Source organism: Coregonus clupeaformis, chromosome 14, assembly GCF_020615455.1.
Source record: "Coregonus clupeaformis isolate EN_2021a chromosome 14, ASM2061545v1, whole genome shotgun sequence".
NCBI classification, from domain to species: Eukaryota; Metazoa; Chordata; class Actinopteri; order Salmoniformes; family Salmonidae; genus Coregonus; species Coregonus clupeaformis.
Window position 1 is genome coordinate 16,564,075 of NC_059205.1, and position 14,303 is coordinate 16,578,377.

The 14,303-nt window shown below is 46.5% G+C and overlaps 1 protein-coding gene across 1 annotated transcript; it reads right to left on the reverse strand.

Moving 5' to 3' along the window:
- Positions 1-658: 658 nt before the first annotated feature.
- On the reverse strand, positions 659-7,935 carry LOC121581197 (RNA-binding protein MEX3B). The gene is made up of 4 exons (XM_041896648.2): positions 7,579-7,935; positions 6,473-7,014; positions 4,578-4,834; positions 659-4,227 (listed from the first exon to the last, which is right to left on the reverse strand). Exons 2-4 carry the CDS (start codon positions 6,957-6,959, stop codon positions 3,010-3,012), a joined length of 1,962 nt encoding a protein of 653 aa, XP_041752582.1. The 5' UTR covers positions 6,960-7,014; positions 7,579-7,935; the 3' UTR covers positions 659-3,009.
- Positions 7,936-14,303: the final 6,368 nt, after the last annotated feature.

The window sequence follows — 14,303 nt, forward strand, 5'->3', positions numbered from 1 at the left end:
CCCAATTTGAGTCTGCAGGAGCAGAGAAAAACGATACGAAAAACATTTGAAGTCAGACCCAGCAGGGACGGGTTGCCAGTTTACAAAGATCGCTCCCACGTTTAGGGGAGAGAGAGAGCGGGGTCAGGGTTGCCAGTTATACAGTTAACTCCTAAAAGAAGAACAGGAGAGAGGACGCTATGACCATGTGTTGCCGTAGAAAACAGTATCTGTGTCAGTAGTGAGTTGCACCAAAGCACCATTATAGTCTTCAGTGAAATGTGACTCATCAGTCAGCCAGCTACTAGCTCCACATCTGTGGACATGGAGGGCCTTTCAAGTTGGGAGCGTTGCTCTGTAGTTCAATGTGGAGGGTCGATTATTAGATTACAGACTAAGACGTCAAGCCGCTGTGCCCTTCACTTGACGAGCTCATTTAGTCAGGCATCTCACAGACACAGAAGTTGTTTGTTAAAAAGTAGCCCGGCTTTAACCTCAACCTGCACTTGAGCTCTGTAGCAATGTGAACTGTCTGTTCGTTCTCTTTTTTAAAAAATACTTGTAAATTATATGTTTAATTGTCACACACCAGATAGGTGCAGTGAAATGTGTTGTTTTACAGGGTCAGCCATAGTAGTATGTTGCCCATGGAGTAAATTAGGGTTAAGTGCCTTGCTCAAGGGCACATCAGATTTTTTCGCCTTGTCGGCTCGGGTATTTGAACCAGCAACCTTACGGTTACTGGCCCAACGCTCTCACTGCTAGGCTCCCTGCTGCCCTACATCCTTTCCTTCCTCCCTGAAGGTAGTCACTGATCTGAAGTGACGTTATTGAGAAAAATCCAGTAGAGAACCTGCTTTCACCTGTCCACACATGGTAGATCAGTGGATAGTACCTGAAGGTGTGAGGGTAGAAAAGGATGCTGCATTTGAAAAGTATTGGAACAGAGCCTTCTGTTCATTCGTTCACAGGCGATGGACATGAACGGTACTGACAGGGTTGACCAGTGTTCTATAGATGTAGACCAGAGAGAAAAGAACAAGCAACACATTCTGCAGCTGTTGGGGTTTGAACACAGAGTGTCTGGAAGCCCTGGATGAACTAGCTACTAGCTGCCATATTGGATAAATTGATTATTCTCGCTGTTGTCACAGATGAGAAGGTTAACATCTGAGAATGTAGCATGTGTGCAAGGAAGCCCTTTTTTCTCTCCCATTCATTGTTTTGATTTTGTTTGCCATGGCTTGTCTCATTCTATGAGTCGATCCGCATGTACGTTCAGAGGGCTGCATTTAACAACCATGTACCGTCACACCAAAACCAACCATGTCACACTTAAAAACACAGTATGAGAGAGGCAGTTGATATGAAAATACACACACAAAAATAGAAACACAAAATAGAACTCCCAGGATGACACTGCCACTTGGGAGGGGTGATCCAGGTTGGACTAGGAGACAAAGAGCTTTGCTGGGGGAGTTGAGGCGGGGAAGACCAAAAATCACTCAATCGAGGACCCCAAGGAGGAGGGGGGGTCTAATAACATTACAATGTGTCGCTCAAGGTTTGCAGGGCACAGAGATGGCTAATTCTGATGCCCCTAATACTGGGGGCGGGCCACCCCCCCTTAACCAAGACCAAGACCCCTATTGGATGAGACATTCCTGTGTGTGTGACATCACCAAGACCCATCTTATCCTATTTGACTTCAACAATGCAGTTCAGAGAGGAGGGAGTCAGGGGCAACATACTTTACAGTCAAAAGCCAAAGACCCATTTAAAAAATACATTAACACTCCAAAGCAAACTAACAGATACAGGATCTGTGTGGACTGGGTTGTGGATGGCTAGGTGTCTACACTGAGCTCCACAGGGGGAAGAGAGAGAGGAAGAGACTGGCACTATTGAAGGAGAGAGAGGGGGTGGAGAGGGAGAGCGCGAGAGGAGAGAGGGGTTGAGAGAAAGACGGACCAAGGGGGACTGAGTAACTGACCTCTGGCATTAGTTCTGATATTCCTTAAATAACGTAACACCATTCTATTATTCCTATACTACTCATTAAAACCACAACATTGGATATCAGTTTTTGAACAGTATAAATATCTTAAGTGTTTCAATCTTCATAAGATCTAGGAGAGGGCCTTCTGGCTTGTTTCTGTCTGATAGGTGTCTCTGTGCCTGTTTTAAAGTCAGTTCCAGGCTCATACCAAAGCATTTCCTTTATGTTACTACACTAGCTAGCCAGAGAGCGAGAGAGACCTAGTCAGTTGTACAACTGAAATGTGTCTTCCGCATTTAACCCAACCCCTCTGAATCAGAGAGAGAGAGGAGAGATGGCGAGAGAGAGCTGGAAAAAAAAGAACAGGAGAACTCAGAAGACCAGAAAAACTGCGTTTTGCATCCTGTCAAAGAACATCGAAAAGAAAACTGAGTAGAAAAGTGCAGGCCTAGGCAGCTCCGTTCAAAAATATCTGTTATTAAGTACAAAAGTGTCAAAGGAAAGGCTTGTGAGAGAAGCAGGCGGAGATATCTGAAGAAGAAAAAGAAGCGAGAGAATGAAAACTATACAGACAGACAGGCTGGCAACCTAGATGCTGAGCTAGGCCAGGCCTGAAGGCTGGTCCAGGTCAGAACGAAAGCCTGAAGAAAGATAAGACACTGGTTTCCTTCCATACAAGTCCACCATGAAACCTCTTGATCCCACCCAACTGTTTCTGCAGTCCGCAGAATCAATCAAAATCAGTCAGTCTGGAAATGTTTTCATTATCATTATTATTATTGTCATAGTTATTATCATTGAATCAACATCCGTATAGTGTCATATTTCTAATATTGTAATCATTATGGTCCATCCTATATGCAGAGAAAGTTGTTGGTGTCCGTCTGTCCTGCCACAGTTGATGCTCCACTGCAGTTCTCTCGGATAGTAAGACAGTAAAGTTCTGTTTTTTAAGATGACACCCCTACCCCTCTCGCCCCCTCCTCTGTCCCCCTCCCCTCCCTTGTCTTCGGGTGGGTGAGGGGGGGCTATTAGGAGAAGATACGGATGCACTGTGTGGCAGTGGAATGGCAGACAGGGCACTCAGGCTCAGCGGACTGGCAGATCTGTCCGGCGCAGTCCATGCAGAACAGGTTGTGGCCGCATGGCACCAGAGCCGCTGTCACCTCGCTCTCAAAGCACACAAAGCAGTCCCTGCTCACGCCCCCTGGCCCCATGCCAACCAGACCCCCAGCACCAGAGCCTGCCGCGGCTTTCAGCCGGCCCAGCATGCCTGAGCCCAGGCCCACTCCGCTGCCCCCGCCCTCTGAGTCTGTGGGAGAGCCTCCGGGCAGGGAGGAGGCTGAGCAGGAGGAGTAGCCGGTGGATGAGCCTCCGGAGCTGGAGCTAGATGCTCCAGAGAAGGACCCTGCACCGGCACCGCCCGACTGCAGCCAGGAGAGGGTGCTGAGCGGGTCGCTCTGGGCCCGACGAGCCAGTGGATGATCCAGGGGTCCCACCACGGTGTCGGGGGGCAGGGTGGGGGACAGGCGGGGGGTGACGGCGCCGCCACTCAGGCCGCTGCTGTTTCGGCGGAGAGGCTGCTTCTGAGAGGTGCCTGGGATCTTCCCTCCTCCGTTGACAAAAGGGGCCCAGATGTTTGCGGCGCTGAACTCAAAGCCCAGCTCCTCAGAGGGGAGGCCCGGGGTGGAGTCGCCCCCGAAGGTGAACCCCCCTCCTCCGCCGGCGTTGCTGGAGCTTGTGCAGAATGGGCTGGTGGGGCTGCCTCCCTCAGTGGCCCTCCTGGGGGCACTGTAGCTCTCAGAGCCCATCCCTCCGTTGTGTTGGTGGTAGGCGGCCAAGGAGGACAGCTTCCTCCCAGACGAGTGGTGCATGGCCAGGGGGAGCGGGGGTGGTGGAGGGGGAGGCGGGGGTGGAGGGGCAGGGTGGGGGTTGTTGGCCCGAGCCCAGAGAGCGGCGCCCAGTCCCCCAGCCAGCGAGCCCAGGCCCTCTAGGCTGACGTCGGTTCCGTTAGTGTGGAAGTCGTTGTCTCCCTGGAGGTCCACAAAGGCCCCGGTCCGCAGCGTGATGTGCGTCTCGATCTCCTCCCGGGCTCGGTCCACGTTCTCAGGCATGCCTGTCACCTCGAACACGGGGTCCTTCTCCCTGCTGGGCGTCACGATGTAGGTGTGTGTCTGCTGCTGGATGCGCTTGATGGTCGCCCCCTTTGGCCCCACCACTAACCCCACCACGCGGTACGGCACCCGCACCTGCACCAGGGAAGGAAATACTTAGTAATACAGGATAAAGTGGGGATGAACCATGCCCTGTACTGGCAGAGCAGTAAAGCAATTGGCAAGAACTGGCATTTAATGGAATTGAACGGTTGTGCAATAAGTGTATGAAAGTAGACGTTATTATGACCTCTACTTTATCTATTCAAAGAAGGGACATTTTAACCAACAGATATTTGTATATCTCCACAGGTGCTTGTGATGCTGACTACTGGCCAAAGCTCCCTTATCGTAAAATAAAGATGACCATCTCAATGGAACTCAACTGGTTAAATAAATGATTAACAAAAATGAGGCTGCTGTATCTCCTACTGTGGTTGTCGTACCTGTATGGTGGTCTGTCCAGGCAGGTGTGGGGGTCCGGGGAGTGCTCCCCCTGTCCCGGGTGCTCCTGTGCCCGCGGCCCCAGCCTTGCAGCGGGATGCCCGGATCATGGAGAAGTGCTCAGCCGCAGAGACGATCTCCCGCTTGGCCATCTCCACGTCCTCCCTGCGCCCTGTCACGATGAACACGGGCTCCTCGCCCCTCACTGGGGTCTTTATGTAGGTGTTGGTCTTCGCACGCAGTGCCTTGATCTTACAGCCTGGGACAGAGAGGGGTGGAAGGGTGAAGAAGATTGTGTGTATATATAATACTAAATAATTCATCATTATTTTCATATTGGGAATTTAAATGGAAAGTATCGGTTGTGCATAAACTGTGAAAATGAATTACTACAATATATACAGTGACTAACTTTAAGGGGCAAGCTACATCCATATTTAAATTGATGATATGTACGCATTGATTCTTGAAGAATATAACTAATAAATGCCTCATCAGTATGAAAAGGTATGCACTCACTAACTGTAAGTCGCTCTGGATAAGAGCGTCTGCTAAATGACTAAAATGTAATGGGCTTAGTTCAACTGTCTTACCCCACCAGAACCCCAAATATAAGCTTGTTTGACTCCAATGTTTGTAAACAAATTACATGTAAACAAACACTATAAAGCTTCAAAACATGGTTAAGTATAATTTTGATATCACAGATGGTCTGTCCTTGCATCTATAGCTCGGTCTATGCATTTGAGAGTGGTTACAATTCTCCAACCCCTCCCTGAGCTTTTTACCTAAACAGGGGCGGGGATATGCTTTGTTATTGTTACAACCGCTGCTTGCTGTTTTATTTATTCAAAGACAAGGAATTTGTCGGACACACAAAAAAATTACTAAGCAGGCTAAAATATTCATCTGGCCACATTGCAATCACTGGTTGACAAACAGGCTGGTTAAAATCTGTTTCCATAATATGTAGGCATATAGCTTGTTAGCCCAGTAGTATTTATAACGCTAACCCAAGAACCGCTGCACTGTTCCTTTAAATATGGACGGTTTACTCTAACTCACCAATGGGGTGCTGAGTGTGTGATGTCATTCTGGGAGGCAGAAAGCATGGCATTTTCAAACAAAGAGAACAATGCAATAACGCTGCCACAACTAGGCCAAGCATAGACTGTGTGTATGCAAACTAGTGGTGAATATTGAGCTAAATGTGCGGAGATAAAATATGGGTAGATTTTGAAACCAGTCGAGAGCGGTCGACGGGGCTGGATTCGGTGCGAAAACACCGCCCAGTCCCGTGTTCTGTGCATCGGACCTCCCAACAGCCTCGCATTGGGGCTGAGCAAAATTACATACAAATGACTAAAAAATCTACTTTTAAAGTGGACGTCAACGGCAGGCCTATTGTTTAAATGTGACTTGTGGCGTACATATAGCTAAATAAAAATTATTCGATAGGTTTCTTTTGTTTGGTGCAGGCTGCTAGACATGTCCAGACTCCCGACAATCTGCCGCTTTGTCTGACCCTGTCCCACCCCTCCCCCTCCTACTCGAATACCATACACATAACCAAGAACATCCTTAGTAGTCGCAACACTGTTGTCAGGACATGCAAATTAGGCTAGTAGGTAATTCTTCATCTACATGCATTATGAAAGCGCATAAACAACATCCATCGAGGCCAACCCTCAATAACACGAGCCGGCGCTGATAAACTTATGAGACATCATCTCACCACCCAAACAAAGGAAGGCAGTCCTATGCATTCATGTGGTTATGAGAGAGGTAGTTGGTAATTGCTAGACCCTGAACTTCTATAGCTAGAATACCTTATGAATTAGCTAGATACGGCCAAACCACATTGATAAACAAAAGTGAAAAAATACAGAATTCTTACCTTGTCTTCCCACTATTTCAGCAACGTGTTCGGAGCTGGGCACAGGTACGCATTCTGTCATGTTGACACTCCTCTTGCGATTGCAGAGAACAGAGCTTTGTTCCCCGAGCATGGGGTGAGAGTGCGGGCCAGCCATGTGGTACCCGCCTGATCCATAGTACTCTGGAGACGGGGAGCAGGATGTCGGGGAGTCCCGAGAGCCTCCTTGGTGCTCCAGCATCTGCAGGTCGACATAACCGCCGTTGCAATTCTCGGAGCCCGGTCCCTGGTTCCCGTCGAGCGTGTCAACGAGCCCACCACCGCCCCCACAGTCCACCTTCTCCAGGGCCATAAATGACAGCTGGTCCAGGGCGAAGCGGAGCGCCTCCTGATGGTCCTCGTCCCGGGACTCCTGGTCCGTCTCTCGCGGCAGGCTGACCCCGTTGTGCTGGCTGCTCACTACCATGTCGTGGTCCATAATCTCGGGGTGGAATAAGGGGCTAGGCATAGTCCACGAGGATGACCATCAGCTCTTGGGTCGTCTGTGTGCAAAGCGCTCTTTTCTAGGGAAGAGACACAACAAAGGGAGTTTCAGCACAAAACGTGTTGCGCCATGATACGTTTTAGAAAACACACAACTTAAATGCACTAAATGTTATAAAACATATATTATGTCATATAGTTTGCTAGTTTCATAAATAGGTTAGTGTGTTGCTCCACTTCAACCCTTCTATCCTGCTTTGTCTGTGTGTTGTTGCATTCTGTCTCACTGTGTGGCAAAATTAAAGCTGTGTGTGACTGGTTGGTTCTTGTTGAAATATGCATCATACACACATTAAATATTCATTAACACTGACCAACACTAGAGCATTTTCTGTTCTCTATTCAGTCCGTCTCATCCCGAAAAAGGACCATCAAATTAGGAAAACCGGTAATCTGCTAGCTAACTAAGGTTAGCAAACTAGCTCCACACAGTTGAGTCTGTCACGTTGTCGTCCCCTTTGTTTGGGAGTACCACAGCTAGCTGGCTAGTTCGATAGCCGAGCAAAAATATTTCAGTTCAATAATTTGTCTAAGCCAAATACTTGTATTTTTTATTTGAATAAAATATCATGAAGTTACTTTACCTTTTGGCAACCTCCCAATTTTATGGAGTTCCTCTCTTTTGATTCTTGAAGGAAAGATGAGTGGCGACCAGTGCGCTAATGCTATCTAGTAGCTAGCTCGCTAAATTGGGGGCGTTGGAGAAAATGTTTAAAAACGAAAGAGAAGGGACAGGCTGTTTATAAGATCCTATTCCAGACGAATGTCGAGGTCATTTAGCGGCCCGTCAATCTTTGCATCGGTTCGTAGTCTATCATTATATTTCCATGCAGATACCTCCCGACAATTGTATCTGGATATTTATCCCGGCTGTTCCCTGGTCCGCCGCCTTTGTCTCGCCAGGCGCACGCCGCTCTGCCTGTCTCGCACACAGAACTGACGTCAGCCGCGACACAACAATGGGTTCAAAGGCCACGCAATACAGAAGCGCATCACCGCAAGCGTGCTAGCCTCACAGTCACGATCAATATTATTGTGACTGTGGTTAATTTTCCTAATCGGAAATTGATAAAGCAAATTAGTAATTTGATGGTTCCATGTCAGAGCTTTTGAAAAGTGGTAGGTAATTGGCAGTTATGGATGCTATGGTGGTGTGGTGTCACAAGGTTGGGTGGGTTATTGTGAGAATGGGGACATTCTAAATGACCTATCAAAACCTAGAACTCCAAAAATGTTGTCAAGGGTAGCAAGCAGTTCAAGATCACCAACTATGTTTAAAGGTCTAGAACGAAATAATGTCCCTGTTACTTATTGTGTGGGTGCCTGTCATCCCCTTGGCATTGACCAAATGGGACAATAACTGATTAATAGATGCCAGACATGTAATCTGGAATAAGAAATGTATTATCCATTATTGATTGCTATCCATTTCTGATTCTCACATTGACCTAGAGCAGGGATGGGCAACTTTGATGGGGGTGGGGCCACGAAAAACCTTAACTCACAAGCACGCCCTCATTCTCATCGACGGGGCTGTAGTGGAGCAGGTTGAGAGCTTCAAGTTCCTTGGTGTCCACATCACCAACGAACTATCATGGTCCAAACACACCAAGACAGTTGTGAAGAGGGCACGACAACGCCTATTCCCCCTCAGGAGACTGAAAAGATTTGGCATGGGTCCTCAGATCCTCAAAAAGTTATACAGCTGCGCCACCGAGAGCTTCCTTACTGGTTGCATCACCACCTGGTATGGCAACTGCTCGGGCCTCCGACCGCAAGGCACTACAGAGGGTAGTGCGTACAGCCTAGTACATCACTGGGGCCAAGCTTCCTGCCATCCAGGACCTCTATATCAGGCAGTGTCAGAGGAAGGCCCTGAAAAAATTCCCAAAGACTCCAGCCACCCTAGTCATAGACTGTTCTCACTGCTACTGCACGGCAAGAGGTACCGGAGCTCCAAGTCTAGGTCCAAAAGGTTTCTTAACAGCTTCTACCCCAAAGCAATAAACTCCTGAACAGCTAATCAAATGGCTACCCAGACTATTTGCATTGACCCCCCCTCCCCCCATTTGTACACTTCTGCTACTCTTTGTTTATTATCTATGCATAGTCACTTTACCTCTACCTACATGTACATATTACTTCAATTACCTCGACTAACCGGTGCCCCCGCACATTGACTCTGTACCGGTACCCCCTGTATAAAGCCTCGTTACTGTTCTTTTGTTGTTGCTCTTTAATTATTAGTTTTTGTTATGGTATTTATCATCTTTTTTAGTTCATCTTTTTTTTTTAAACTTCAGTTTCTTTTAGTAAATATTTTCTTAACACTTATTTTTCTTTAAACTGCATTGTTGGTTAAGGGCATGTAGGTAAGCATTTCACTGTAAGGTCTACACCTGTTGTAATCGGCGCATGTGACAAATACAATTTGATTTGATCATGAAGGGCCACAGCCTACCCACTTCCATACCCACACATGCATCCAGAACCGGCCCTAGCATTTTGGGGGCCTGTCATGCCATATAATGTCCCCCAGCCAAAAAGTGATGTCAACGGTGTGATGATCTAATGATTCAAATTTTGGAGATCATTACAGCCTAAATAATGTTATTTTCATCCCTGCTATTCAAACAAGGATGATTTCCGCTACAATTTCACTGTTTAAACAAGGTTTGTTTAGTTAATAAAATGAAAACATTGCTTCAAACAACTTTTGGGTAGTTTGTTAACATTACAACATGAAATCCATGTCTTAAACGTTGCTACATTTCAGAAATAGCAAAGAAAACGTGTAATCTGCTTGACACATTAATGTTACTTACCTTACAGATCAAAGTCAGCTAATTTCCACTCCATTCATATGCAAATCCGTTTGATTCATACACTGGCTTGTCTGGCTGTCATATTTTTATTTTAACCTGCCCTGCCCTTCCCTTATCGACACTGAAATAATATAATTTCAGTAGTCCTCTATTATGATTCAATTTTTTCTATCTCGCATAGCTTATTAGTACACTCTTGTGGTTGCACCCCTTCTCAAAAAACCTACACTCGATCCCTCCGATGTCAACAACTACAGACCAGTATCCCTTCTTTCTTTTCTCTCCAAATCTCTTGAGCGTGCCGTCTTTAGCCAACTCTCTTGCTATCTCTCTCAGAAAGACCTTCTTGATCCAAACCAGTCAGGTTTCAAGACTGGTCATTCAACTGAGACTGCTCTTCTCTGTGTCACGGAGGCTCTCCGCACTGCTAAAGCTAACTCTCTCTCCTCTGCTCTCGTCCTTCTAGACCTATCTGCTGCCTTTGATACTGTGAACCATCAGATCCTCCTCTCCACCCTCTCCGAGTTGGGCATCTCCGGCGCGGCTCACTCTTGGATTGCATCCTACCTGACAGTTCGCTCCTACCAGGTGGCGTGGCGAGAATCTGTCTCCGCACCACGTGCTCTCACCACTGGTGTCCCCCAGGGCTCAGTTCTAGGCCCTCTCCTATTCTCGCTATACACCAAGTCACTTGGCTCTGTCATATCCTCACATGGCCTCTCCTATCATTGCTACGCAGACGACACACAATTAATCTTCTCCTTTCCCCCTTCTGATAACCAGGTGGCGAATCGCATCTCTGCATGTCTGGCAGACATATTAGTGTGGATGACGGATCACCACCTCAAGCTGAACCTCGGCAAGACGGAGCTGCTCTTCCTCCCGGGGAAGGACTGCCCGTTCCATGATCTCGCCATCACGGTTGACAACTCTGTTGTGTCCTCCTCCCAAAGTGCAAAGAGCCTTGGCGTGACCCTGGACAACACCCTGTCGTTCTCCGCTAACATCAAGGCGGTGACCCGATCCTGTAGGTTCATGCTCTACAACATTCGCAGAGTACGACCCTGCCTTACACAGGAAGCGGCACAGGTCCTAATCCAGGCACTTGTCATCTCCCGTCTGGATTACTGCAACTCACTGTTGGCTGGGCTCCCTACCTGTGCCATTAAACCCCTGCAACTCATCCAGAACGCCGCAGCCCGTCTGGTGTTCAACCTTCCCAAGTTCTCTCACGTCACCCCGCTCCTCCGCACACTCCACTGGCTTCCAGTTGAAGCTTGCATCTGCTACAAGACCATGGTACTTGCCTACGGCGCTGTGAGGGGAACAGCACCTCCGTACCTTCAGGCTCTGATCAGTCCCTACACCCAAACGAGGGCATTGCGTTCATCCACCTCTGGCCTGCTGGCCCCCCTACCTCTGCGGAAGCACAGTTCCCGCTCAGCCCAGTCAAAACTGTTCGCTGCTCTGGCACCCCAACGGTGGAACAAGCTCCCTCACGACGCCAGGACAGCGGTCACTCACCACCTTCCGGAGACACTTGAAACCCCACCTCTTTAAGGAATACCTGGGATAGGATAAAGTAATCATTCTACCCCCCCTTACCCCACACCCCAAAAAAATAAAAAAAATAATAATATTGTAAAGTGGTTGTCCCACTGGCTATCATAAGGTGAATGCACCAATTTGTAAGTCGCTCTGGATAAGAGCGTCTGCTAAATGACGAAAATGTAAATGTAAATGTGGTTGAATATATATTTATCTATTTTTAATTGTAATTTTTTTTGTCATTTAGCAGACGCTCTTATCCAGAGCGACTTACAGTTAGTGAGTGCATACATTTTTCATACTTTAGGTCCTAGGATACAACAATGAATACATGTAGAACTAATAAATAACATCAAAGGATACCTTACAACTTAGAATAATGAACACCTTGTGAAACAGCTGTGAAAACCAACCTGGCAATATTTAAGATTTTAATATACAAACTTTGATATTTTTTTTGGTACAGTTGTGTCATTAATTTATTTTCACAGATTTTTTGTTCACTCACATGACAATCATAGACTAAAATACAGAATTCTGGTGTGTAATATAGAGGTGGTGGCTGTGTGGTTGGGAGGTAATACCTATCACTTGTTCTCAACAGGCAGCCAGTCTCAGAAGGGGGACTGGAAGAGGGAGACTGCAAAGTCCAGGCACTGCTGCTCTCTTTGTTCTGAGTGTTTGCAGTGCTAGTGTTTTTAGCTAATCTGTGTATCTCACATTATGTGCCCAGTATAATAGAGCAAGAAAACGTTCTTAGCAGATAATGACAACATGACAATAACAGTAGCTGTAGATGATGTAATGAAAAGTTGGAGGGTGGTTGGTAATGGAAGACATCAGGTGGATCCATGTCTGGGTGTTGGGCAGAACCACTAGGTCCTGGAGAACAGGAGCAGACTTAAAGGGAACGGGGTAGGAGACAGAGACGTAAACAAGCAAACACACAGGTTACACTTTACTGTGAGAACATTTGATGGATTAGTGCAGTGTTATAAATGGGAGATATGTACTTTTCAACAGTTTTGGAAGGTACAGCCTACCTCAAGCTGGTACCCCTTCGACTCAGAGCACAGAGAATCAGACTGATCCGAACTCACTGGCTCTGGTGGATGGGATACCTCCTGGGTGCTCAGATAGTTGATGGTCCTAAAGTCATTTGGAGAGGTAAATTGAAGAGGTACATTTTTATAAGCTCAGAATAACTACAATTTCTTGCTTTTTCAAATGTCAACCAAAGCTGAACATACTTTGTCTATTGGGCTTCACCGAAGTGTAGGGCGTCAGGGCTTTCAGTGGCCGACCGTCCAACTGCTCCAACTGGAGAAGATTGTTGGCTTCCACCGAGGTAACCTTAGGAAGACAAAGAGAAAACTATCAGTGTTGGGGAAACTAAAACTAGCTTCAGGTTATTTTGTGTGCAAATGCAAATAGTTATTATCTGAGATTTTTTATATTCACCTTAACGGATGGTGACCCCAGCTAGGAGGAAGAGCAGCAAGGTTTCCCAGGTCTCCCCTTCCTTTCTTCCTTCTTCCAAGCCAAGTCATTCGCCCAGATGTCGAAGCACTTGGTCCCCTTGATTCTCCTCCGGTAGACTTCTGTTTCTCCTGCGCCTTGTCGATGTTCAGTCTCACCTTGATTGATAACAGGAATAAATGATATTATATTTCATACTACAAATTCATTTCTTACATATCTCTTGGAGGGCCAGAAAATAAATTAACAGCGGACAATCATTTTTACATGGTCAAAAACCTCCACATCCCACATCCTTCTCAGTCCGTGTCTGAAGGTGGTCCTCTAAGGCGTTGTGATCTGGTTCGACATCTTCCACCACATCAGGTGGGGTTTCAGTGATCTGAAAGTACTTTAGACAAAAATAGCAATAGACAAACAACAACACAAAGTCAATCACAAATTTGAAAAACTACAGTATATGCAATAATTGTATATACAATTGCATTGTTTACCTCAGTCAACAGCTGCGGCTCCCGTCCGTACTCGGTGGAGGCCTGGACACTGCTGTTCCTGGTACCCGTCAAGGGACTTGCCCATGGCAGTCTTGAGGGTCTGGTTGGTTCATTCATCCAAACCTGGAGGAGGGGGTAGGAAAGCGATATCTATTGACAATGGAAGATATTGAAATGTCTGATTATGTACCATGGAAAAACAAAAACAAATTGTAAAAAATAAATAAAACAAACCATTGGTGACAGAATATAACCTATAACATCTGTACCTTGTTCCAGTGTTCATGACCTCGGTCACTCAAGATGACCTCAGGAGAACCGTGGGTGTTGAAGATGTCCATCATCGCCTTGGAGGTGGCCTCACCAGTCTCGTCCTTGATGGGTATCATACAAAAGGAAAATCTATTTTTGGTTCCAAGTACCCTTTTTAATGGGTAACAGAAGGGAATTTAGAGTTAAGCACGTTCTCTTCCTTCACTGAACTTAATGCGTATAGCCTCCACCCACTTGGTAAAGTGATTGGTCACCGTCAGACACCAGCTGTTGCCAATCCTGGGTTTTATGAAGGGTCCGATGAGGTTCACTCCTAACATTTAAAGTGTTAGAAAATATTACTTTATTCTTACCCGTATCTGTGTCATACAGTATGCAGATTTTCATATTTGTAAGAATACTGACACACACACTCTATAATTTGAACTCTGCTGTGGTAAAATAAAGCAACCATTACAAAACAACTTTTCAGGGCAAAATTTGAATTGGGACACTTACCGATCATGTGCCATGGTGAAACAACTTTGATGGGCTTCAACTCCGGCACACAGTCTTCACCCCCTCAAACTTCTGGCAGGCTAGACAGGGTACTGACCTTTAAGCACAAAGTGACAAATTGAAACGTGTGCTCTCTGATATGACATTCGTTGAAATAATAATAATTTCAGATATAATAGAACGTGATTGATA

Bases quoted from the DNA above. Each gene is read 5' to 3' on its own strand.
- LOC121581197 (XM_041896648.2), bottom strand. From the start codon at position 6,959: ATGCCTAGCCCCTTATTCCACCCCGAGATTATGGACCACGACATGGTA. The intron at 4,835-6,472 runs GTAAGAATTCTG...TCTCTGTCCCAG, and splicing joins TGAAATAGTGGGAAGACAAG to GCTGTAAGATCAAGGCACTG. The intron at 4,228-4,577 runs GTACGACAACCA...TCCCTGGTGCAG, and splicing joins CTGGACAGACCACCATACAG to GTGCGGGTGCCGTACCGCGT.